This window comes from Magnolia sinica, chromosome 6 (genome assembly GCF_029962835.1).
Source record: "Magnolia sinica isolate HGM2019 chromosome 6, MsV1, whole genome shotgun sequence".
Taxonomy (NCBI): Eukaryota; Viridiplantae; Streptophyta; class Magnoliopsida; order Magnoliales; family Magnoliaceae; genus Magnolia; species Magnolia sinica.
Window position 1 is genome coordinate 36,229,798 of NC_080578.1, and position 23,764 is coordinate 36,253,561.

The following is a 23,764-nucleotide window of genomic DNA, read 5'->3' on the forward strand; positions in this document are numbered from 1 at the left end:
ACCAACGTACGTCACTTCCTGTACTGTAAAATCTCCTCAGACAATCACTTCCAAATTGTAAACTGATTGCTTTATTTAAATATTTGGAAAGATGAAGTCGAAGGGATCTATTTCTTCTATTTTCGTTCTCTCTCTCTCTCTCTTTTTTTTTTTCGGACTCGAGAGAAGCAAAACAAGAAAAAGGTCTAGTTGGGCTTGAGCTTTCATCTATGGCTAACCAAGCCTGAATGTTCACCAGTTTGGGAAATCTTGGGAGCCTTTGGGTGTGAGAAGTGAAGCGAAAATAGGTCTAGCTGGGCTTGGAACTTTCATAGTTGGCTAACCGAGCATGAATGTTAACCAGTTTAGGCAAATCTCTGGAGCCTTTAGGGGGGGGGGGGGGGGGGGAAGGGATGGAAACCAAAAACAGGAGGCCATGAACCACAAACACAGAAGAATGCTTCATTAGGAGGCCATGAACCACATACACTGAAGAATGCTTCATTAGGAGGCCATGAACCACATACACTGAAGAATGCTTCATTATAGAATTGAGTTTTAATATACACGAGATATATAATATACACAGGCTTAAGCAGCATCCTACTAGTTACTGCTGAGTGAATTACAGAGTGAATTGATTGGTAGAATGTCTTAAAAGCACTGTAGGGTCAACCAGCATCCAAGCAGCAGTCCACTTGATTCAGGTCTGATGAAGCTGTTGCTTTTTTCTTTCTTTTTTTCTTTATTTAATGTTATCTTTTGGTACACATTTTGTCTCAATGCCACCGCCTCAGTGAAACCAGGATTCAATACTGGATCATGCCGAAGTATGGCAAGCGCCCTAACCAACTCGACAGTTTCAAGCTGGAAGCAGCCGTTCTTCATTTCACCCGAAGATTACTCCGGTGCAAGACACGCACCCCCCAACATTGCTCCTTGCCCCGTTCGATTGTGGACCGCAAGGCTTGCGAAACATCTTCAGCATCTTCCTGGCTTGACAACTCAATGCTCATCTGGATAAGGGGTACTGAAGTGGTAGGGCCCAACCATCTTATCCTCTGACTGCTTCTCTTCAGCTGCTGTGGTCTTGAAAGCGTTTCAATGCAGCCTCCAACAACGTTCACCACCTCTTCTTCTCTATCAATATGAACAACACCTTCCAAACCCAACTGGGCTTCAATTACCCACTGTGGATCAGAGACCCCAGCAAACTCAGGTGAGCCAAAACCAACCAAACTTGAACACTGAAAGACTAAGACAACCCGCTCGGTAATGATAACAAACTTTCCTGGCTGTTTGAGTGCTTTGCACATGATACATATCTCATCTTTGAGTTTGGAGTCATCAGCCTCTAGAAGCATCAACGTTCCTATTGCTTCTTCCCAGCAGTAGGGCAACAAGGGGACATCTCTAGCTAGTGGCCGTGGGAAACGGATACGAAATCGATTGGATTGGTGGGGGCTGCTTCGATTTCTGATGCTTTGAGCGGTCTTTCCAGTGACTTCAAGTATGCTGGCAATCGGTCTAGCCACAACTCCTGCGGTTCCCAGTGCTATTCCTGCAGGAATGGATGTCCGTGAACCAAAATGATAGCATTTGATAGCAAGCATGTGCATCCCAGTGTATGATTGGTTGCAGTGCACGTTAGTCTGAAGATGATGATGAACGGTGCTGGATGTTACCTGAGAGGACTCCAGGGAGGCCATGTTTCTCGGCACCTCTGATTGGTGACTGGAGGAGTCCAGTGAGTCCCTGGAAAGCAAGAGATTAAAACACATTATCTAATGTCTATACCAGTGTTCGAATTATTGGTATTGCGACAAGTTTCACTGGACAGGAATACGGAAACAATATCGATATTGCCGATAATATCGCTGATAACCGGAAATGCCGGGAAACATAGGAAAAACAGTGAATTTTCAGCAAAATTTCAGGAGATGTTAAAATGTACATATTTGTATATTTAGAAATTAAAAAATTGCAAAAAGAACGCATATATAACAAGTTTCCATTTAATGGGGCCTTAAAAGCATGTGCTGTTGTAAGAAATCAGTCCAACCATCCCATCCAGCCTATTTAACTATCCAACCTTTCATCCAAACATCCATCAATATTGCAAAATATCAACAACACATGATATTTCACCAAGCAATCATCAACAATTGCAAAGGAAACGAAAGATTGTAGTCTCAATATTGCACATGCTGCGATATTGATAATATCGAGATATTATCAATAAAAAATTGAACACTACATACAACCATGTGCCCATGAAAAAAAAATTGAAAAAAACAAAATTTTGATGATATCAATACGTTGGTGATATTATTGAAATATTGTCGATACACTTATGATACAAGTATTACCTACAATTTACATAGTTGAAAATATTGGCGATACATTAGCGATATTGATGCATTGGTAATACAAGCGACACCTAGAATTTACATAGTTGAAAATATTGACAATTATATTAGCGATATTGATACGTTGACAATACTTAGCGATATATTACTAATACCTGCAATTTCTGATACTACCAACGTTATCGGTATCACTACTAGTGTTATTGGTGTCGCTGAGCTGGAGATAAAGATAATATCGGAGATAATTTGAACATTGGTCTATACCAAGAAGTAAATGCAATGGCATATGCAACTTTACACTTTCATAATCAGTGTTTGAGTTATCGGTGAGAAATCGATAATATCGCCGATATTATCGGTGTCGCCAGACCTCCGATACCGAAACCCCAATATTTCGTTTCTCTTCTAGATGTCGCCGATATTTTCGATATTATCGGCGATATTTTCGGATCACTGGCCAAATCAGCCAACTCCCCTATAGATTTCGATAAAATAAATGCCGTGTTTTCGGCGACATTAGGCGACGACCCTCTTATTCGGAAAAAAATATAGAAAAAGAAGAAGAAGAAGAAGAAGAAGAAGAAGCTCTCTTACCTTTTTACTCACGTGGTCAACAGCGCCGGATCTTTCAGAAGAACGAAAAACCTAAAATCCCCTTTTTCCTTCGAATGGAATAGCTTTGAAAGGAAACTGGATTCTACCTAGGCTTACGGGGATTTGAAAAAAAAAATCGAAATTTGGGGAGAGATTTTTGGGAGCTTTAAAATCGCCATGGTCGGGGGTCGGTTTATCAAAAAAAGGGAAGTGGAGTGGGTGGTGTACACACAGTAGCTGTATAGCTGCTGTAGGTACGTGGCGTGCGCAGACGAGCACTAATGCTCCTCGAGCTCCGAGTTGTACGAACGGTTCAAAGGAGATTAAAGTTACGTGGGCCCCACAGTGATGTATTTATTATATCTACACCGTTCATCTATTTTTAGAGATTATTTTAGGGCATTATCCAGAAAATGAATCATATCCAAAGATCATGTGGACCACACCACAAATAGCAGCGGAGATAATGATTTTCACCATTAAACAATTCGTTGGGCCACCATAACGTTCTGTAGGCCCCACCATGATGTATGTATTGTATCATTACCGTCCATCTATTTTTCGAGACAATTTTAGAGTATGAGATCAAAAATGAGGTATATCCCAATCTCAAGTGGACCACATTATAGGAATAATGTAGACCATTAAAAACCTTTTGAGACCTATAAAAGTATTGGATTAAGCTAATATTTGATTTTTGCCCTCATCTAGGACTGTATGACGTAATCATACAGATTGAATATCAAATAAATAGTACAGTGGGCCATAGGAGGATTTTAACGGTGGATATCCAATCATTATTGTTTTCATGTGGTATGGTTCATTAGAGATTTGGATCTGACTCATTCTTTATCTATTACGTTAAAATGATATCTTCCAATGGTTGGACGGTGTGGATACGAAACATAAACCATGGTGGGCCAGATAACAGCTACACGTCACTACGGTGGCAAGTCTTGCCGCTCAACCTGTCGTACCTGAGCCGCGTCCCTACCGACTCGAGTACATATGTGTTTGCGTACTGAGTAAATTATGTGGGGTCCACCATGATTTACATATTTTATCCACTCCGTCCATCCATTTTAACAAATAATTTGAGGGCTTTAGCCCAAAAACTAATTATATCCAAATCTCAAGTGGACCTCACCACGGAAACAGTGTGAATTGAAATTATAACATCTAAAATTCCATGAGGCCTAAGAAAATCTGGATCAATATATTATTTGTGTTTTTCCTTCATCCATGTCTCTGTGACCTTATGGACAAGTTAGATGACAAATAAACATCAATGTAGGCCCTACCAAGGTTTCAACTCTGAAAATCATTATTACCAATGTTTCATGTGGTGTGGTCCACTTGAGCTTTGGACATGCTTCAAATTTCGAAACAACTATTAAAATGAGCTGAAAAAATGGATGGCCAGCATGGATAACCCGCGCACATTCATAGTGGGCCACAGTACTACTCTCAACGGCCATAAGATCTGAACAATGATTACGAGTCACCTTGTCATTCTATGTAGGGATGAAATGTGGCTATAAATGTGTATTTTTTTAAATGCATTTACTTTTGCATGTCTTAATTATTATAAGCTTACATTTGTATTACATAAACTCATTTTGGTTATTATTTGAGTGATTTCTTACGACAACGCGTGCCTTTTGGCCCCCATTAAATGGAAACTTCTTATTTAATGCATTCTTTTTGTAATTTTTTCATTTCTAAATATGTAAATATGTGTATTTAGACATGTCATGAAGTTTCACTGAAAAATTCCACCATTTTCTCCATGTTTCCCCCTTTTTCCCTGCATTTCCAGTTATCGGCGATATTATCGGCGATAACGATATTATATCTTTATCTCTGGCCAGCGAAACTTGTAGCGATACCGACAACTCGAACACTGTTCATAATAGAACTCAACTTTCTTTATGGTTTTATGACGAGACAAGCTGATAACTATTTCGACACTAGTCCTTGAATCGGTAGGGAAAGAGCCAGAAACTCTCTAGTCATGAAGAACATTGTCTGATGACATCTGGATTTGCATCACATCGACATGTACAAAACACCTTAACATGCATGTATAAAATCAAACTGATTGAACAATCATAACCATCCAAATGGTGGCTATGGGGAGCTTTAATAAATCGGCAGTAGTCCAGGTTCGAAGATGAATCTGATACTTAGATTGTTCATTCAGAATTACTTTCAGCCGGTGCACCACAATGGGGCTGACAATTTGGACAGTCCCAATTTCATTACGTGTGTGCCATGTGTATGGTGGGCAAGTAGCCACTGTTCTAAAAATGGTAAACTATCACCATATCCTAGCCCTGTATACAATGGTCAAGCATGCATCTACTTGGGGAAAGAAGGCAAATCTTATCTCATAAGTGAAAACCTTTCCATTATTTGGTTGCATTAACAGTTTTTTTCCCCCTCTCAGTTTAAGTTCAAAATGTTCGATGATGCGAAAGCTCATTTAATCCAACTGGAAAAACTAAAAGTGGAATGAAATGTTGAAATATGAAGATTGGTACCACTTTTCCATAGGACCAAATTGAACTGTGAGCTGGCAGAAGTCCAGCTCAGCAGTTGTGTTCAACTCAGTTAACCTCCTCTTTCTGGACAACACATACAAAGAGACTAATAATAATAACTCAAGAACTACCAAATGCCACAGCCGAATGTTGTGATTTAGGCCAACTTTGTAAGTGCCTCAGCAATTCAAACCAGTTTCTTGAAGGGCAAACTGACTCAAATGAGTCATTATGTGGCTCGACCGAGTTCTTAACAGTCAATCCAATAGTGCAGTGAATTTATAGGGTTGTCAACAGGTCAGGTTTGGGCTGGGTACTGTAGTATCTGTACCCAGGCTAACCGCGTTTGGGTCTTGCTGGATCTGCATCTAGTTCTTGAGGAGCCAGACCCAGATCTGATCCGGTATTCATTTGATCTTTGGATCTTGGTTTTGAGTTGGTTCAAGACAAATAAGAGCATTTACATGGTTGGGCCCACCCGATGGATGGATCAGATTGCACACTCATCTGCCACTTTGCAGTGTGACATAAATCACCCAGATTTTGAAAATCTCACAATAATATTGTGAAAAATACACTAAACGATATTATCATGATATTTTCAAAATCTCGGCTGATTTTAGAATATCGCGATATTATTGCTATATCAACACGATATTAACTCGAAAAACTGTAAAATCTTAAGGAATTACTTGTGTCAATATTTTTTTGAAGGCTCTTTTTTTTTTTTTTCCCCTTTCTTTTCTTTTCTTTTTTGATGACTACAGGGTATCCCCACCCCTTTGAGGTGAAACTAATCCCTGCAGATGCACGCAATCACCCGCAAACCATGTGCATCGGGTAATCCTGAGGAGGGGAATCAAACCCACATTTGTGGGGAGCATACCCACGATGCAAGTTGTTCGCCCAAACCCTGTGCGGGTTTGAAAGCTAATTTGTTTTATATATATATATATTGAAAATAAATATTTTTAAATATTTTATTTTTGATGAGATTTTACCGATAATATCCTGAGAAAAACCTGAAATTTGAAAATCTCCCGAGAAACATCCATGCCGAGAAATTGCCAAAAACAAGATCTACCACTTGCCACTTGGAAATGTGCATGGTGTATAAATTGGCACTCTTATATGTGTGTGGCTTAAGAAACCTCATTTCTTTTGCTAGAACAAAAAATAGTATTAAACATATATAATTTTAATATTAAAACTAACTGAACTGGACACAGACCAGATTAGACCTGACCCAAACTGACTTTAACCAGGTCCATCACCTGGACCTGACCTATCCCCAACTTAACCTGCCCGGGTTTTTAACTAGGTCTCAAAGGTGAGACCTGAACCTGACCTAATTTCTTAACGGGTTTATTGGACCTAGACCTGGGCACATAAAAATCAGGTCAGGTTCACCAGCTACCCATGTGTCTGGGTAACCATTTATAGCCCTATCAGTTTAGCATTAAACTAGCACAGTTCATTCAGTGGGTGGGATATTTCAGGAAATAGATCCCTGAGGGCCTATATGGTGGCCACTTAAAAATGTGTTCATCTCATTTTAGTCAATATCAATTACGTATTAGGGATCAAAGTTTATATAATATTTTGGTTATATTTTAATCCCTGTCAGAAAATTTCATCTCTAATACATTGATCATAATAAAACAGAATGATACAAACTCGTTTTTAAATGGCAACCATACAGGCCCTAAGTGTATGGTCTTAATAAATTATTTTTCAGGAAGTTTTCTGAGAAGTGGTTTCTTGTGACCGTGAATAGGAAGCTTCCAAAGGACAATTACTGATAGAATAAGATGGTATACCTCTAAGAATTCATTCAATACACCTTTGCTGTGTGAATCTAGACCATCCTGCCGTTTCTTCATTTTGGAAACAGTTTGTTCATCAAATGTAAACGCAAGGATGCCCTGCAAGAAGAAATCACTCCTGATATGAATCATGGGAGAGTGACTCGTTAAACAACTCAATGACATTAGACATGTCACAATACCTTGTGGGCAGCTTTACTGAACTGAGTAGCAGCATTGCTTACTGCATACACTGTGTTGCTAAGAAGACTTTTAGTACCTTGTGCCATGCCTGTAATTAGTCCAGTAGGGCTCTGCCAAATGCAACAGTTAATTGTCAAGATGAATGGACAAATTAAGAGCCTGCTAGTGCTAAAAGGCATGGAAATGGCATGAGAATTACACACCTGCAAAACACCCTTTGCAGGAACAGACAAAAAATCTTTGAGGCCGAGCCCAACATTCCTTGCGAATCCCATAGGATTACCGATCACACCAGCAGAACCAAATACCTGCAATTTACCCAAGTGAAAGAAAGCACAGAATCAGGTCTTTCTTGTTTCCTTCAAAAGATGCATGGCGGTAGGGATACTTGCAAAACACTTAACATGTGGATCATAAGATGCTTCATTCTCTGACTTGTGGGAAAAGAATTTTACTCATACAATAAAAAATTATGTTTCCACCTAGGATCTTCTGACATCATTGTAAAAATGAACTTCAACCTTCTTCGTTCTCCTTATGCAACTCGACAACTGTTGTGTTGGTCTGATAGAGAATTTGTAAAAGGAAATTGTGAAGCCAAGAAGTGTCCTTAGGGCTGTCAATGGGCTAGGCTCGGGCCAGGTAAAATCAGAATTCTGAATAGGCCTGGCCTAAGAAGTTCAAAATCCAGGCCGAAGCCAAGCCCAGGCCCGTCCTGTTGACAGCCCCATGTTTCTTTCAAGGTTAAATGAATATCATAACCGACAATTGGAACTTCTAGCATTAAAAAATGCAACCATGGATGAGTTCCCAAATGGTCAGTAACACTGGAAAACATGGGAAAATGGCTTATAACTACTACAGTCATTATATGGAGAATAAATTGCAGTAGGAGATTCTGGGAACTTGACAGCAAAATCAAAGGCCAACCTTCAGAGATCAGGTTTTGATGTTGTTGGCTAATAGGTGCAGGATCCAAGATACTTCGGTGTTGAATCATTATGTGGCACACATATCATCATCACTATCAGTTTGGCTTAGTGTAAACATCATCTGTAATTCCGAGTGCTCCTGGCCACATTCGTGAATATTGTGGAACTAGAGGACTTGATATTTGGTTTTGATATTGAATCAGCTACGAGGATGACAAATCACAAGAACCAGTTCAGGCACATTTTTCAAATAACATGGTAGCAGTGTTGTCAAAATACTACAATTTACGATTCACAATTTGAGTAGAATCTTAAGCAAAATGATTTGAATCCCACCTTTGAATCCCTTTTTATATGAATCCTACAGTTTTATAACTTGAATCTTACGATTTATGATTCAAATTATACTTGTTTTCTTCTATTTTAAGCTTCACTCGGCATTCATTTAATGTTTTTAAATTGGTGGGGGCTTTAAGAATCATTAAAAAAAACCTTAAAAAAATACAAGAATCATTAAGAAAAGCTAAATTATTTTATTTTGTTCTTTATAGGAGATTAAATGATATGTATTCTCTTCAATGTTAAATTGTAGAGTTTATTTTATTTTATTTTATTTTATTTTATTTTTTTTTTAAAATTATTTTTTAAATAATTAATTATTTTTTAATGATTTCTTACTTCTTAATTGTTCAAAACACCAAATTGATTTATTACTTATTTGGAATTAGTGTTTGAAGTATCGGTATCGCTACAAGTTTCGTTGGCCAGGGATACGGAAACAATATCGATATCGCCGATAACCGGAAATGTGGGGAAACATTGGAAAAATGGTGGCATTTTCAGCGAAACTTTAGGAGATGTTAAAATGGACATATTTGCATATTTAGAAATTAAAAAAAATTGAAAAAAGAATGCATACATAACAAGTTTTCATTTAATGGGGCCTTAAAAGCATGTGTTGTTGTAAGAAATCAGTCCAATCATCCCATCCGGCCTATTTAATCATCCAAACAGCCATCGATATTGCAAAATACCAACAACATGTGATATTTCACCAAAAAATCATTAACAATTGGAAAGGAAATGAAAGACTGTGGTCTCAATATTGTACATTTTGCGATATCGATAATATCAAGATATTATTAATGACAAATTGTACACTACATACAACCATGTGCCCATGAAAAAAAATTGAAACAAAAATTTACTATTGAAATATCGTCGATACACACGATACAATCACTACCTAGAATTTACATAGTCGAAAATATTAGTGATACATTGGCTATATTGATGCATTGGCAATGCAAGCGACACTTAGAATTTACATCGTTGAAAATATTGGCGATTACATTAACGATATTGATATGTTGATGATACTTAGCGATACATCGCTAATACCTGGAGTTTCTGATACTACCAGCATTATCGGTATCGCTACCAGTGTTACCGGTACCGCTGAACTGGAGATAAAGATAATATCAGAGATAATTCAAACACTGTCTGGAATGTTAGGTTATGATCATGTTGACTTTTGTGGAATGATGGTTAGAAATCAAAATATCTTTTTTCATCGGTCTACGGAATCAAATGCTGCTTTTCTAATGCGATTCTACATTCAAGAAAGGTAACAAGAACATAAATTATTAAAGGATCGTTAAATGTTTTTTAAGGAAAAATTCTTGAAAGACAAAAAAAAGAAAAAAAGAAAAAAAGAAGAAGAAGATAAGAATCATTTAATTTTTGAGTAATACCATGTCATGATAATGTTAAAGTTTTTAATTTTTCTGATTTATTTATATTTTTCATATTCTTAAGAAAATCATAAAAAACTTACAATTTGTGATACAATAATGATTTTGACAACATTGCATGGTAGTGGAAGTCTGATAAGACTAATTTGGGGTACAAGTAACACAAACTTTGAAATAGGTGACAAACCGTTGTCTGACTTAGATTGGTACTGCTAATGCCGGGGGAGGTGACAATGCTATGCCAGTCCAAAACATTATAATAGGCCAAGGAATAGCTGATATATTAGTACTTAGTCAAAATTAATATCTTCATAATTCCTTATTCTAATCTTTCAACAAAGCATGTAGTCACTATTAAATTATTTAGTAACCTTGAGAAACTAATGAGAATATTTGAAATTTGATAGATTTTCAAGTTCAATATTGGTAGCTGAGTTAGAAAAATTGAAAACTTAATTTTTTCAAGCACGTATTATTGGATTGTCATGCCAATTTATTTATTTATTTATTTCAGTTTCTTTCTTATTAAGAATAGATTAGGTAAAGGAATTTAGTTAAAGAGCATAGATTAAGAATGGATCATCAGACCATGCAACCACATTGCTCCAATTATGGATGGGCCTACACCAGCGGGCCTCGAGCCACCAAACCTTACTCCAAACCCAAATGCACCCTTAGTCAAGATCATTTCTCATTGCCATCTCCACATATGAGGGGGAGAGAGATGTCTTGAAAACAGAGTGCTGGTTGTGGGAGGCAGCGGCTACTAGGCCAACACATGCTATAGAGAATGCTAGTGTATTGTGTATGTGGTTAGTGACCCCTTTTTAGTGTAAGTGCATGTGCACACTTTCCTCTTCTCCTGCGGTGTACTATATGCTCTATTATAATAAAATATTGTGTGTTAGGGAAAGCAAGCCTAACGCAACATCTTTCCCAAACTCTCCTCCTCCTCCTCTCTTAGTCTTCTCCTCTTTTCTTCACATTATTATCATCAAACCATTCTCTACTTGGTATTAGAGCGGAAGGTCCTATGTTTGAATCTCAAGAGCAGTAAATATGCCTCGCTAATATATTCTTCTCCCATGGGGGGTCAGGAAAATCAGGTCCGGCCTAGGGACTGGGAAATCAAGCCCGACCTATATAGGGTGAGTGTCCCTCCACCCTCGTTAGTATGTTCCCGTGTGAAATTCCCACCCCGCATGTGCGGGGGGAGGGGGGGGGGGGATAAAAGTCCCTGGATATACATTAATACACCACTCTGACAACTTAAGCTTTTGGAGTAAATGGTTGTTTGACGTGGTATTAGAGCACAAATCCAGGCATTCCGCATCCAACAGATTGAGAGGCGACACGTCACCTTGTTGATGTCAGCAGCCGTACGGTCGATGTCAGCGTTGTATGGACACCATGGACTTCGTTTGAGCTAAAAGTTTAGGGGTTTGATAGATCTTGATTTTAGAAGATTTGTCATGATTTTTTTAGAATGTTTTGGACCTCCTTTCATGGTATTTTGGGTGAAATAGAGAAATTTGAAAATCGGGCCCATCTTTCGTTTTTCTTCGATCTACCTCAAATTGGTAAGCTGTTCTTTGGTTTCTTTGCTAAGATGAACCAAAATCTTCCTCCCAAGCTACCCATGAGGATTTTTGTAAACCTAAGATCCATGTTTGAGAGGGTTTTAACCTCAAACGGACATGTGGCTGGGCCGTTTTTCACTCGGTTGGTCCGTTTTTGACCGAGTTTCATGTTATTTTCGATGATTGCTATTTGTTTGGGGTTTATTTCTTATTATCCTGAAGGATTGAGTGAGATAGAGTTATTTGAATCAATCCTTCTTGGCGTAAGGCCTCTCTTGGCACAGGTTTCTCTTTTGGACTTTCCTATGGTTGACAAAGGGCCCTCATCTCTTGGCATAGGGTCTCTCGAATCCAACCCCTTGCAGATTACCTCCACTAAGTTGAATGGTGACAACTATCTTCAATGGGCACAATTTGTAAAAGTGTTCTTAGGAGCCCGTGAGAAGTTATCATATATTTTAGATGATTCCCCAAGCTCTACAGATGTTACCTACAAGTCTTGGACGAAGGAGAATTATCAAGTTATTGGATGGTTGTTGAATAGTATGGATTCCTCGATTAGCCACTCACTGATATTTTTATCCTTGGCTAAAGGCATTTGGGATACACTTTATAATATGTTCTCGGAATCTCAGAAATTTTCATGGGTATTCCAGGTTATTCAAGAAATTGGTCGGTTCCAAAAAAACTTAAGATCATTAAAAGATTACTATTCGACGCTTCAGGGTATGTGGGATGAGTTGAATATGTATCAGCCTCTTCGTTCCAAATGTAAATAGGATCATGAACATGCTCATAAGCAGCGGGATGATACTTGTATCATGCATTTCCTAGATGGGTCGAATTCTGATTATCTTCATGTTCGAGATCAGGTTTTTATGCAGGATCCTCTTCCCCCATTGACGACAGTCTATGCCATGTGCCAGCATGATACTGTTTCTACTCTTCCTTCTCATTCATTTGTGCCACCCAAGCGTTCGGCACATCTTGCTGGGGATCAGTCCTCTCTTGGCCTTCGGGTACCATCCTTGAGTTCAGGGTGCATTTCTAGTTTTGGTGGTTGTGGTAGAGGCTGCGAGGGATATCGCAGTCGTGGCGGTCGTAATCTTCGTGGTCGTGGTGGACGTGGACGAGGACGTGATGGTTTCCGCATTTGTTCACATTGCGGTGGAACTAATCACACCATTGATTATTGCTGGCAGATACATGGTTGTCCTACATATGCCACTGCTTCTGTTGTATCCACAGTTGCTCCTAAGATACAATCTTCCACCTCGACAGCTAAACAGTCTACTTCGGGGGAGTCTCTTATCATTTCTCGGGCTGCATATGATGCCCTTATGCGGCTTCACATTCGTGATATTCCTGAGCCATCTCACGCAGCTTTGGCCCAGTAAGGTACTGCTCTTCTTGCGTCATCCTCTCCTACCTCCTGAGTCATAGACTCTAGAGCTTCCTCTCACACTCATTCTCCCTACACTCAGTATGTCTTTGGGATTGGTTCCATCCCTCTTTCTTCTTCCTTGTCTCTGTCCTCAGTCTTGCATGTGTCTTGTTTTCCATTAAACTTATTATTTGTTAGCTCTCTTACTAAATCATTAAATTGTTCCATTACCTTCTTCCCTTCTTATTATTTGTTTTAGGACCTATAGACGAAGAGAGTGATTAGTGGGAGGCATGAGCGAGGAGGTGTTTATCTTCTCGATGATACACTCGTTGTCACTTCTAGTACCCTTTCTCTGGATCGAGAGTCCATGACTTGGTGGCACTGCCACTTAGGCCACCCATTAATAGCTAGAATGAGAATTTTGTTTCCCTCTTTGTTTATCACTACACCATTATACTACGATATTTGTGAATTGTCTAAACATCATCGTGCTACATTCAGTGTTCGAGTTGTCGGTATCGCTACAAGTTTCGCTGGCCGGAGATAAAGATATAATATCGTTATCGCCGATAATATCGCCGATAATCGGAAATGCAGGGAAAAAGGGGGAAATATGGGGAAAATGATGGAATTTTTCAGTGAAACTTTAGGACATGCCTAAATACACATATTTACATATCCAGGAATGAAAATTTTGCAAAAAGAATGCATTAAATTAGAAATTTTCATTTAATAGGGGCTAAAAAGTATGCGTTGCCGTAAAAAATCACTTAAATAGTAACGAAAATTAGTTTATATAATACAAATGCAGCTGGTATACAGTAATTAAGACATGTAAAAGTAAATGAACTCAAAGATGCCAAATCAAGGATGGATTAGATTATCCAATCAGTATGGTATTTGATACTTTGGTTGTGTATGACGCTTGATACCTAACATTTGAAAATGGTACATGTCGCAAATTTTAACATAATCTAAACAGTGTTTTCGCTTCATCAAGATCTGTGTAACCTAATCAAGAGGTTGGATGGCAAGAAAAAAACAAAAAACATTACAATGGCCCTATGAAGTTTTTAATGGTGAGCATTTAATCGCCACTGTTTCCTTTAGTGTGGTCCACCGGAGATGCAGTCATGCAGATCTGTCTCATTTTAGACTCATGCCTTAAAATTATCTATCAAAATAAATGGACAACATTGATAAAATATTTATCATTATGATGGCCCCACATAACATTGACCCATCAATCCACAGATACAAACAAGTGACACGTGCGCACCCTATAAATCAGTACGCTTATCACTGTGTGGGGCCCATTGTGATTTATGTATTTTATCCACCCCATCCATCCATTTTACAAGATAATTTTAAGGCTTGATCCCAAAGATGAAGCATATCCAATGCTCTAATGGACCACACCACAGGAAATAATGTGAATTGAACATGCCTACCATTGAAAAATTATTAGGGGCCACAAAAGTTTTGGATCCATGTCATTTTTGTATCTTACTTTCATCCATCCCCGTGTGATCTTATGAACAACTTGGATGACAAATAAACACCACTGTGGGCCATGGCGCCTAAGAAGGTTTCAACGGTAAGAATCATTGTCCCCATTGCCTTGGCAGTGTGGTCCACCCTAGCTTTGGATCTACCTCATTTTTGGGTTCACTACCTAAAATGGTCTCGCTAATTGGATGGACCATGTGGATATAACACATACATCATGGTGGGGTCCACAGAACTTGGTGACGTCCACACACCACTTATGTTAAAAGGAAGAGCGGATTGCGTACCGAGTAACTCAATAGGTTAAGCGTGCTGTGTAAACTTTGTGGGTCCACCATAATTTATGTATTTTATCCACTCCGTCCAACCATTTTAATAGGTAAATTTTGGGCTTGAGCGTATAAATGAACTATATCCAAACCTCAAGTGGAACACATAATGGGAAATAGTGTGAATTGAACATCTACTGTTGAAAATTTCTTGGGGGCCACAGAAGTTTTGGATCAAGCTTGTATTTGTGTTTTCCCTTCATCCATGTCTGTGTGATCTCATGAACAGGTTGGATGACAAATAAACATCACTGTGGGCCCAAGAAATGTTTCGATGGTGGAAGTTATTATTCCAACTGTTTCCAATGGTATGGTCCACTTGATCTTTGGGTATGCTTAAATTTTTGTCTCAACCCCTAAAATAATATGAAAAAACGGATGGACGGCATGGATGGACTAGATGCATTCACGGTGGGCCTACTAGAGTTTACTCTATACGGTTAGAGCATATAACTCAGTACGCAATGTGCTTTCCACGTAAAAACCGGACGCGGATTAGATACTGCCGTAGGGACACTCGCTACACGTCATCAAGTTCTGTGGACCCTACTAGGATGTACATGTTGTATCCACAACGTCCATTCATTTGGAGATATTATTTTAAGGCATTACCTAGAGAATGAGGCAGATCCAAAGCTTTAGTGGACCCCACCACACAAAACTGCGGGAAGATTGATGTACACCGTTGAAACCTTCATAAGGACCACCGTAACGTTTATTTTCCATCCAATCTGTTCATAATGTCACAAAGACATGAATGAAGAGGAAAAACAAATTTCATATTGATCCAAAACTTCTGTGACCCAAAAACGTGTTTTAATAGTAGACGTTCAATTTCCCACTGCTTTTTGCAGTGTGGTCCACTTGATAGTTAGATCTGTCTTATTTTTCTTCTAACTCCTTACGACGAGCTCGCCAAATGGATTAACGGTCTGGATATAACACATACCTCATCATCAGACCCACTTAACTTGCTGACGTGAATACAGCAGGTATACAGCTGGTGTAAGGTACACCAGCCAATCCGCGTCCTCATATCAAGCCCGAAATAAAGAAAAAAAAAAAAAAGAAAGAAAAAAAGAGGAAGAAAACCCTGAAATGTCGTTCGCGAGGGATTCTTGCCGAAGAAAGGGGGTTTTTGAGGGAGGGTTTCGAAACCCTATATTATTCCCAAATCGCGAGGAAATTCCTAAAATCGCTGATTTTTCGCCGAAATTTCAAGCTTCAAATGGAAAAGGGAAAGGGGATTTTGCAGTTTTTCTTACCTCTTTGCAATCTTCGAAGATCGACAGGAGGCATTCTTCGGAGCTGTGAGTTTCGATTAACCAGGTACGCTATCACTCTCATGCATTTACAAAAACAGCGAAATCAAAGCGAATTTTTTATTTTTTTCCCCTTATTTTTACCTATTTATCGAAAAAATGGGCTGTTGGCTGCGTGGTTGGTGGCTACGGTCGATATTCTCGGCGATAATCCAAAATTATCGACAATATCCCCTATTTTTCGCCGATAATAGGGAGAGAAACGAAAAATTGGGGTTTCGGTATCGCTAGACTAGCGACACCGATATTATCGCCGATAATATCGACATTTCGTCGACAATTTGAACACTGGCTACATTTCCTCCTAGCTCTTCTGGGAGGAAATCTCAACATTTTGTTCTGGTTCACTCGGATGTCTGGGGACCAGCTCCGGTTACCTCCACTTTTGGATTTAAATATTTCGTTACCTTTATTGATGATTATTCACGCATGACTTGGATTTATCTTTTGAAATCTAAATGTGAAGTGTTTGATGCGTTTAAAGTATTTTTCATGAAGTGTGCACTTAATTTCAGTGTTCCATCAAAACCCTCCATTCTGATAATGGGGGAATACATGTCTACTACCTTTGTCCTTCTTGCAGGTACATGGTATTTTGTCTAGGACATCGTGTGCTCGCACACTTCAACAAAATGGTATTGCAGAACGAAAGAATCGTCATCTTCTTGAAGTTGCTCGCACCCTTATGCTTGGTATGCAACTACCTAAACATTTTTGGGGTGATGCTCTTCTAACTGCTACTTTTCTTATTAATAGTATACCCTCACGTATTCTGTCTTACAAATCTTCATTTACTATATTGTATCCTCATGATAATCCATTTCCTCTACCACCTAAAATTTTTAGTTGCACATGCTTTGTTCATGTTTTGGATGGAAGTAATATAAACTTAGCCACAGGGTAATTAAATGTGTCTTTCTAGGGTATACTCAGAGTCAAAAAGGGCATAAATGTTTTGACCCATTGACTTGAAAGAAATATGTCTCTGCCAATATAACCTTCTTTGAGGATATTTCTTTTTTTCTCAGCTTCAGGCTGATCCCTTTGTGATCCTCTTGCGAGTCAGGGGGAGTATGACTCTTATCCTCTTCCTCTTTCCACTAATGATCATAGGGAAACTCCTCTCCCCTCCATTCAATATCCTGTTGGTGATTTGGGTGAGCGTAAGCCTCTGTGAGTGTATCATCGTCGAGATAAATTTTCACACACTCAGCCATCCACCCTTCTACACACTTTGGATGTTGGCTCAGGTGACTCTCCTACCTCGAGTTTAGATCTCCCCATTGCCTTGCACAAAGAGTCACGATCTTGTACTCAACACTTCATTAGTAATTTCGTTTCATATGATCATCTTTCATCGTCTTTTCAATCGTTTGCAGCTTCCCTTTCATCACAGACTATTCCTCGGTCTCTCTCACATGCTCTTCAAAGTCTTGGTTGGACAAAGGCGATGATAGAAGAAATGTCTGCTCTTGAGAAGAATTATACTTGGGACCTCGTGCCACTTCCTTTAGGTCATAAACCTGTTGGATGTCGATGGGTTTATACGATCAAGTTTCTTCCAGACGGCTCCATTGATTGCTATAAAGCCTGTCTTATTGCTAAGGGTTACACACAGACTTCTGGTGTAGATTACTTCAAGACATTCTCTCCGGTGGCTAAGCTTAATTCAATTCGCGTCGTGATCTCCTTGGCCGTTAATTTATCATGGCCCTTGTTTCAACTTGATGTTAAGAATGTATTTCTCCATGGGAACCTTGTAGAGGAAGTTTACATGCATCAACCTCTTGCTTTGTTGCTTCTCACAACCCTGCGCTTGTATGTCGGTTGAAGAAAACTTTTTATGGACTCAAACAATCCCCACGTGCATGGCTTGGAAAATTCAGTCAGGCTCTCTTGGAGTTCGGCTTTGTTCGTAGTCATGCGATCACTCTCTTTATATGTCATCGATTGACATGCATCATGGTTCTCATTGTCTATGTGGATGATATTGTTCTGTCAGGTAGTGATTCTGTTGGAATGAGGGAGGTCAAAGAATTTTTGAAGACCAAGTTTGAGATCAAGGATCTTGGTCCTCTTCACTACTTCCTTAGAATTAAAGTTGGTTGCTCATCATCTAGATTGGTCATGTCACAACGAAAATATGCGCTTGTTCTTCTTATGGAGACCGGCATGTCAGGGAGCAAGCTCGCTACCACTCCCATGGATACTTCACAGAAGCTTCAACCATATGATGGTGCTCTCCTTACTGATCCCGGGATGTATCAATGACTTGTAGGCCGGCTTATTTACTTGACTATTACTCGCCAGATCTCTCATTTGCGGTGGGCGTTGTTAGCCAATTCATGCAAGCTCCCTGTACCTCCTATCTCACAGCTGTCTACCACATACTTTGGTATCTAAAATCAGCCCCGGGTCTTGGCCTCTGCTTTCAGTTGTATGGTCATCTTCATCTTTTTGGCTATTCCGATGCTGATTGTGCAGGTAGTACTTATGATCACCGCTCTATATCCGGCTTCTGTACCTTCCTAGGTTGCAATCTTATAACATAGAAGATCGGTCTTCGGCTGAAGTAGAATACCGTGCTATGGCTCATGTGACGTGTGAGCTCATGTGGCTTCGCAACCTTCTTGAAAAACTTGGTTATTCTCCTTTGGATCCCGTTCCTCTTCACTGTGACAACCAAGCGGCCATCTATATTGCTCGTATCCCGGTTTTCCGCGAGCGAACCAAGCATATTGAGGTCGACTGTCACTTTATGCGGGAGAAAGTAGCTTCTAAGGAAATCGTCACTCCTTTTGTTCGATCTGGGGATTAATTTGCTAATGTTCTTACAAAGTCTTCGAGTCGAGATGCTCTTCATCGTGTTTGTGACGAGTTGGGCATGATCAACATCTATGCTCCAACTTGAGGGGGAGTATAGAGAATGTTAGTGTATTGTGTATGTGGTTAGTGGCCCCCTTTAGTGTAAGTGTATGTGCACTCTTTCCTCTTTTCCTGCGGTGTACTATATGCTCTATTATAATAAAATTTTGTGATAGGGCAAGCAAACCTAACACAACATCTTTCCCAAACTCTCCTCCTCTCTCAATCTTCTCCTCTTTTCTTCACATTATTATCATCAAACCATGCTCTACTCATGCCGCAGGCATTTGCGGCCGTTGATCAGGAACCATATGATCTGGCATTCACCCACCATTCAAGTCTTCCCCAAATGCTTCTAAATGTGAAGGGATCCACCAGATGAATGACTTGGATCTTGCACATATAAAACCATGAGATTTGGGAAATAATAAAACTGTGTAGGGGCTTACCTTTTGAGTTGTGAAAGGGCTTTTGTAGGGAGAGAGAAGACGGGTATGTTGGGTGACAACAATGGTGGTGATCACATAATCACATGTGCCATATGGAAGGTATGTGATCGCATATCTTTATGCGATATGCGATCACATAATTGCATATGCGATCACATACTTTCCATTTTTTTTTTTTCCAATTTTTTTCGATTTAAGTTATGTGATTGCTTATGCCATTTGACAACATTGGAAGTGAGAGAGAGAGAGAGAGAGAGAGAGAGAGAGAGAGAGAGAGAGAGAGAGAGAGAGAGAGAGAGTTGTGTGTCATTTAAAAAAAAGGGGGATTGCAATAGTCACATTTTTTTCCGTTGGTAAGAAATCCATGTGAATTCAGTTCAGATTCTCACCATTTCAAAGAGATTTCGAAAATCACCTTTTTAAGGGATTTGGATTACAATAGAATTTAAATTGCCTCAATTACATGCTGCTAAATGCACTTAGGCCATGTTTGGTTTTCCAATTACAATAGCGTGGTGACATCACCTACATTTGGCCGAAATGATGAGTTTGTTAACATTGTTTGTTTCACGCAGACATCATTGTAAATGGTAGTTATATAATGGAAAAAATGTAACGATTACAATTTCCTTTACATGTGTATTTGACTCTTGATTTAATATAAATAATAATTGCTCATTTATGTTGCATTACACAGGAAATTGAAAAACCAAACACACCCTTGTCTCATTTTCCCCCAATTCACACCAAATACAACTTGCCAAATGCACCCTTAGGTAAGTGAAGGGACTTAGCAAGGGCGGCGAAAGGAAAAGTGCAAGGACAAATGATAATACCAATGAAAGTATCCAATATACTAAGATATGATTACTTAGGTCAACTAATTTTTTCAAGAAAATTTTGCTGATAAAGAAAATGCCAAGTGAAGCAAAAGCATCGTGATACTTCCAGAAAAAAAGTAGATGCACAAAGTTGCACCCAGTGTTCGAAATATCAGTATCATGTTATGTATCGCATCCTTGGGATACAGATACATATCGGTTATCGCATGGGATATATTGTTTGTATTGAGTAATTTATCACACCTTTTGGGATACATGGGGAAACATTGGGAAAATGGTTGAATTTTTCAATGAAACTTCAAAGATTGTTAGAAAATACCTTAATACACACTTTTAAATCAAACATCTCAAAAAATAAGTGCACATAATAGGTTTCTTTTGTATAGGGTCCTAAGTTATGTATTGTCTGACTGGACTAATGCAACTATATTCAAATTGAATGCATAACATTTAGAGTGTATGTGATGGCTATTTCATCAAATACTCTTAAATGCTTTGATATTAGTCTCAATTGACATTTGGTTGAAGGTAAATTTTGAAAAAAAAATAATATTAATTTTTAATTAAAAATGATTTTTATTTTCTGAAAATTGACAATGACTTAACAAATCAGTAGATTAGCCCTCATACATGCTTGATTTCATGTTTGGAGTGCAACATTGCAAGCAATTTGAGAGATGGTCATTTCATTCAGTACTCCTAAATACTATGAAATTGGCCTCAATTGACAGCTGGTTGAAGGAGATTTTCGAAAAAAATTTGGAGAACATGAAGAAATAATGGATATCGAAATCAAAGCTCCAACTCCATGATTTTCATGCAAAACATGAAGAACCAATGAATTTATAACAATTTGGCACCGATTTAACATAATTTCAACAAAAAAAAAGGGATCGGAAATTGAAAATGCTCACCAGATCAAACATGTGGGATATATCGGCACTACTTGTGCCTTTCGTATTGCATAGGTGGGATACAAGATGTATCGTGGGATATATTGGCCGATATCTTTGATATTTTAAAACATTGGTTGCAACAACTATTAGGGGATCAAACTTATGAATCACATTGATGCTTTGGTTGAGGTTGGTGAACCAAAGACAGACAAGGAGATTAGAACATGATTTTCACTTCATGTGAGGGAGATCAATAACTCATCATCATGTAAGCCTTATTGGGGTCATCCACACAAATCTTGTTTCGCCATTCCACTCCATTTTGGACCACATCCTCAATTAAACCATAGGTACTCGGGTCTTTTCTTGCTACCTCCGCCAATGTCCTTTTGGGTCTTTCCGTTGACGTTTTAAAGCCTTCAACTTGGACCAACACTCTCCTTCTAACTATTTGGGAAGAGAATGACTTGGTCAATTGGTGCAAAAAGTATAGGGAGTAGAGGAATGGTGTTTAGACATTTAGAAAAAGCAGGGGCGGCATTACAAGAGGGGAATGACTTGTGGTGAACTGATGAGTTTCTAGTAGCAGCGGATCTTGATTAGGGATTTCATTTTATCATGCTTCTTGTTCTACCTTCCCTTCCAAAGGCAAAAATCTAACCTCTTCTTACCCAAGTGCCGCTGTCCTCTTATTGAGCATTTGATCCCGTGTTTTCATAATTGCTTATTTGTAGACTGGTCAAGCCCTAAATATCTTCCAGATATATATAGCACAAGAAGCAAAAGGGAATTTTTGCCCATGCAATTAGCTTTAGGAGAGTCATGGCCTTTGAGATTTTCAATATAGATAAGGGATATTTATCGAATTTTGAAAATCTACGTGCTTATAAACTGACGGCTTGGCTTGGATTTTCTCCGCTCCTTTGGTCTGTTTAGTGTGCGAGTAGCCCTCTCCCTTGCATTTGCATGAATCCTCCAACAAAGGTTGTGGGGCCCACTGTGATGATTGGGTAAAAGCTATCTGTACATCTGTTTCATGTTAGGACGTCAACCCAAAAAAGAGGCAAATCTAAAATTCAGGAGGCCACAAAACTGGAAAAGGTGAGGTGAGCATCCTCTCCACCTCCCCCTCTGAAAATATCTCCCCCCAATTCTCTCTTCCTTCCTCTCTCCATGCCACTTCCCCTACTCTTCCAGATTGGACAATCCTAGCCCCCAGTGTTGGGCCTATTCTCAATTGAATTGTGGACTGTGCTTGTGTTTCTCTTCGTAACTGTCATTTGCAGCTTAGGTAAGCAGATGGTATTTCCATCCAGATTGGAAGATCATAGCCCCCAATCTTGGGCTTATTTTCAGTTGCATAGGGATTATTCTTCTATAAAATGGATGGACCATGCCCCAAATTCACTCCTAATTTATTGGTAGAAATATTGAAACTTTGCAGCTTATTTTGTAGAATTCACAAAAATACCCATAAATTTCTGAATTCAGCACAAAACAAGAGGTTGAAAAGCTACCGTTACCCAACTCTCCAAAAGAATTAGCTTTGAACTAACCATGTCTCTCCATGTGCCTCATGTGTGCCATAAACTGGTAATCTATAAGGGATTAGTTCGAATAAAAACATTAGCAGAGAACCTGCAAGTTTCTTAACATAATAAAAAGTGCTATGGCACATGATCCTTCATGAGTACAGTAATGATTATCAACTTTTACAACAACATGCATGTTCGTTGAGTTTGTTACAGGGAAAAGACTGCCAGGTAGAACAGATGAGTCAACCCCGGGGGTGAGACTTCCATAGGAGGAAAAAAAGGTCAAATCAATGAATATGAAGATAACATCGAATAAAATTCTATATCAAAACCATGTGCTGGAAATAACATTCAGGAATTACCTTATACATTTCATGAAGAAGTTGACGAGTATAGTGCTTGATAAGGATCTCTTGAATGGATTCCCAACTTGCCAAGTGATGTGTAATTGTCAGTTGCTTGAGATAGACTGGTGCTCCCTCAACATCTACAAGAGCCATCAGACCTCTCTGCCATGGAACTATGTCATGAGTGTTTGAGAGGTCATTTAACAGGGAAGAAGAGGCATTGCACATATATATTTATATACATGAACACATAACAATTCACTCCTAAGTCCCAGGTAGGAAAAACAGATCATGACTGCACAATTATATAACAAAGTTCCTATCGTCTGAATCAACCATAACAGAAAAAAAATACAAAAATTAGGTATAATCCCAGAAGTAGGAGTGGCGGACTGGCAATAGGCTGGCCTAGAGCCATGCCAGAGTTGGACCTAGAGCAACGCTTGCCCTAATTGGGCTGATAAGGCCCTGGACTTGGCCAAATGGTTAGATAAGGGGCCTGCATTCAACCAACAAAGCTCAC

General features: G+C 39.0%; 1 protein-coding gene across 6 annotated transcripts in view; it reads right to left on the reverse strand.

Annotated features, from left to right (window-relative positions):
* Window positions 1-503: 503 nt before the first annotated feature.
* LOC131248653 (intermembrane lipid transfer protein VPS13) overlaps window positions 504-23,764 on the reverse strand; it is a 199,594-nt gene continuing 176,333 nt past the window's right edge. For 5 of the 6 annotated variants that reach the window (XM_058249032.1, XM_058249031.1, XM_058249036.1 and 2 more), the window contains 6 exons: window positions 23,257-23,403; window positions 7,698-7,802; window positions 7,494-7,604; window positions 7,306-7,410; window positions 1,665-1,734; window positions 504-1,540 (listed from right to left, as the gene is read on the reverse strand). In XM_058249032.1, the coding sequence (XP_058105015.1) occupies window positions 864-1,540; window positions 1,665-1,734; window positions 7,306-7,410; window positions 7,494-7,604; window positions 7,698-7,802; window positions 23,257-23,403 (1,215 nt within the window). In that variant the 3' untranslated portion in view covers window positions 504-863. Of the gene's footprint in view, window positions 1,541-1,664; window positions 1,735-7,305; window positions 7,411-7,493; window positions 7,605-7,697; window positions 7,803-23,256; window positions 23,415-23,764 lie in introns of those variants that run through there. The other variant, XM_058249034.1, reaches the window with a different exon arrangement.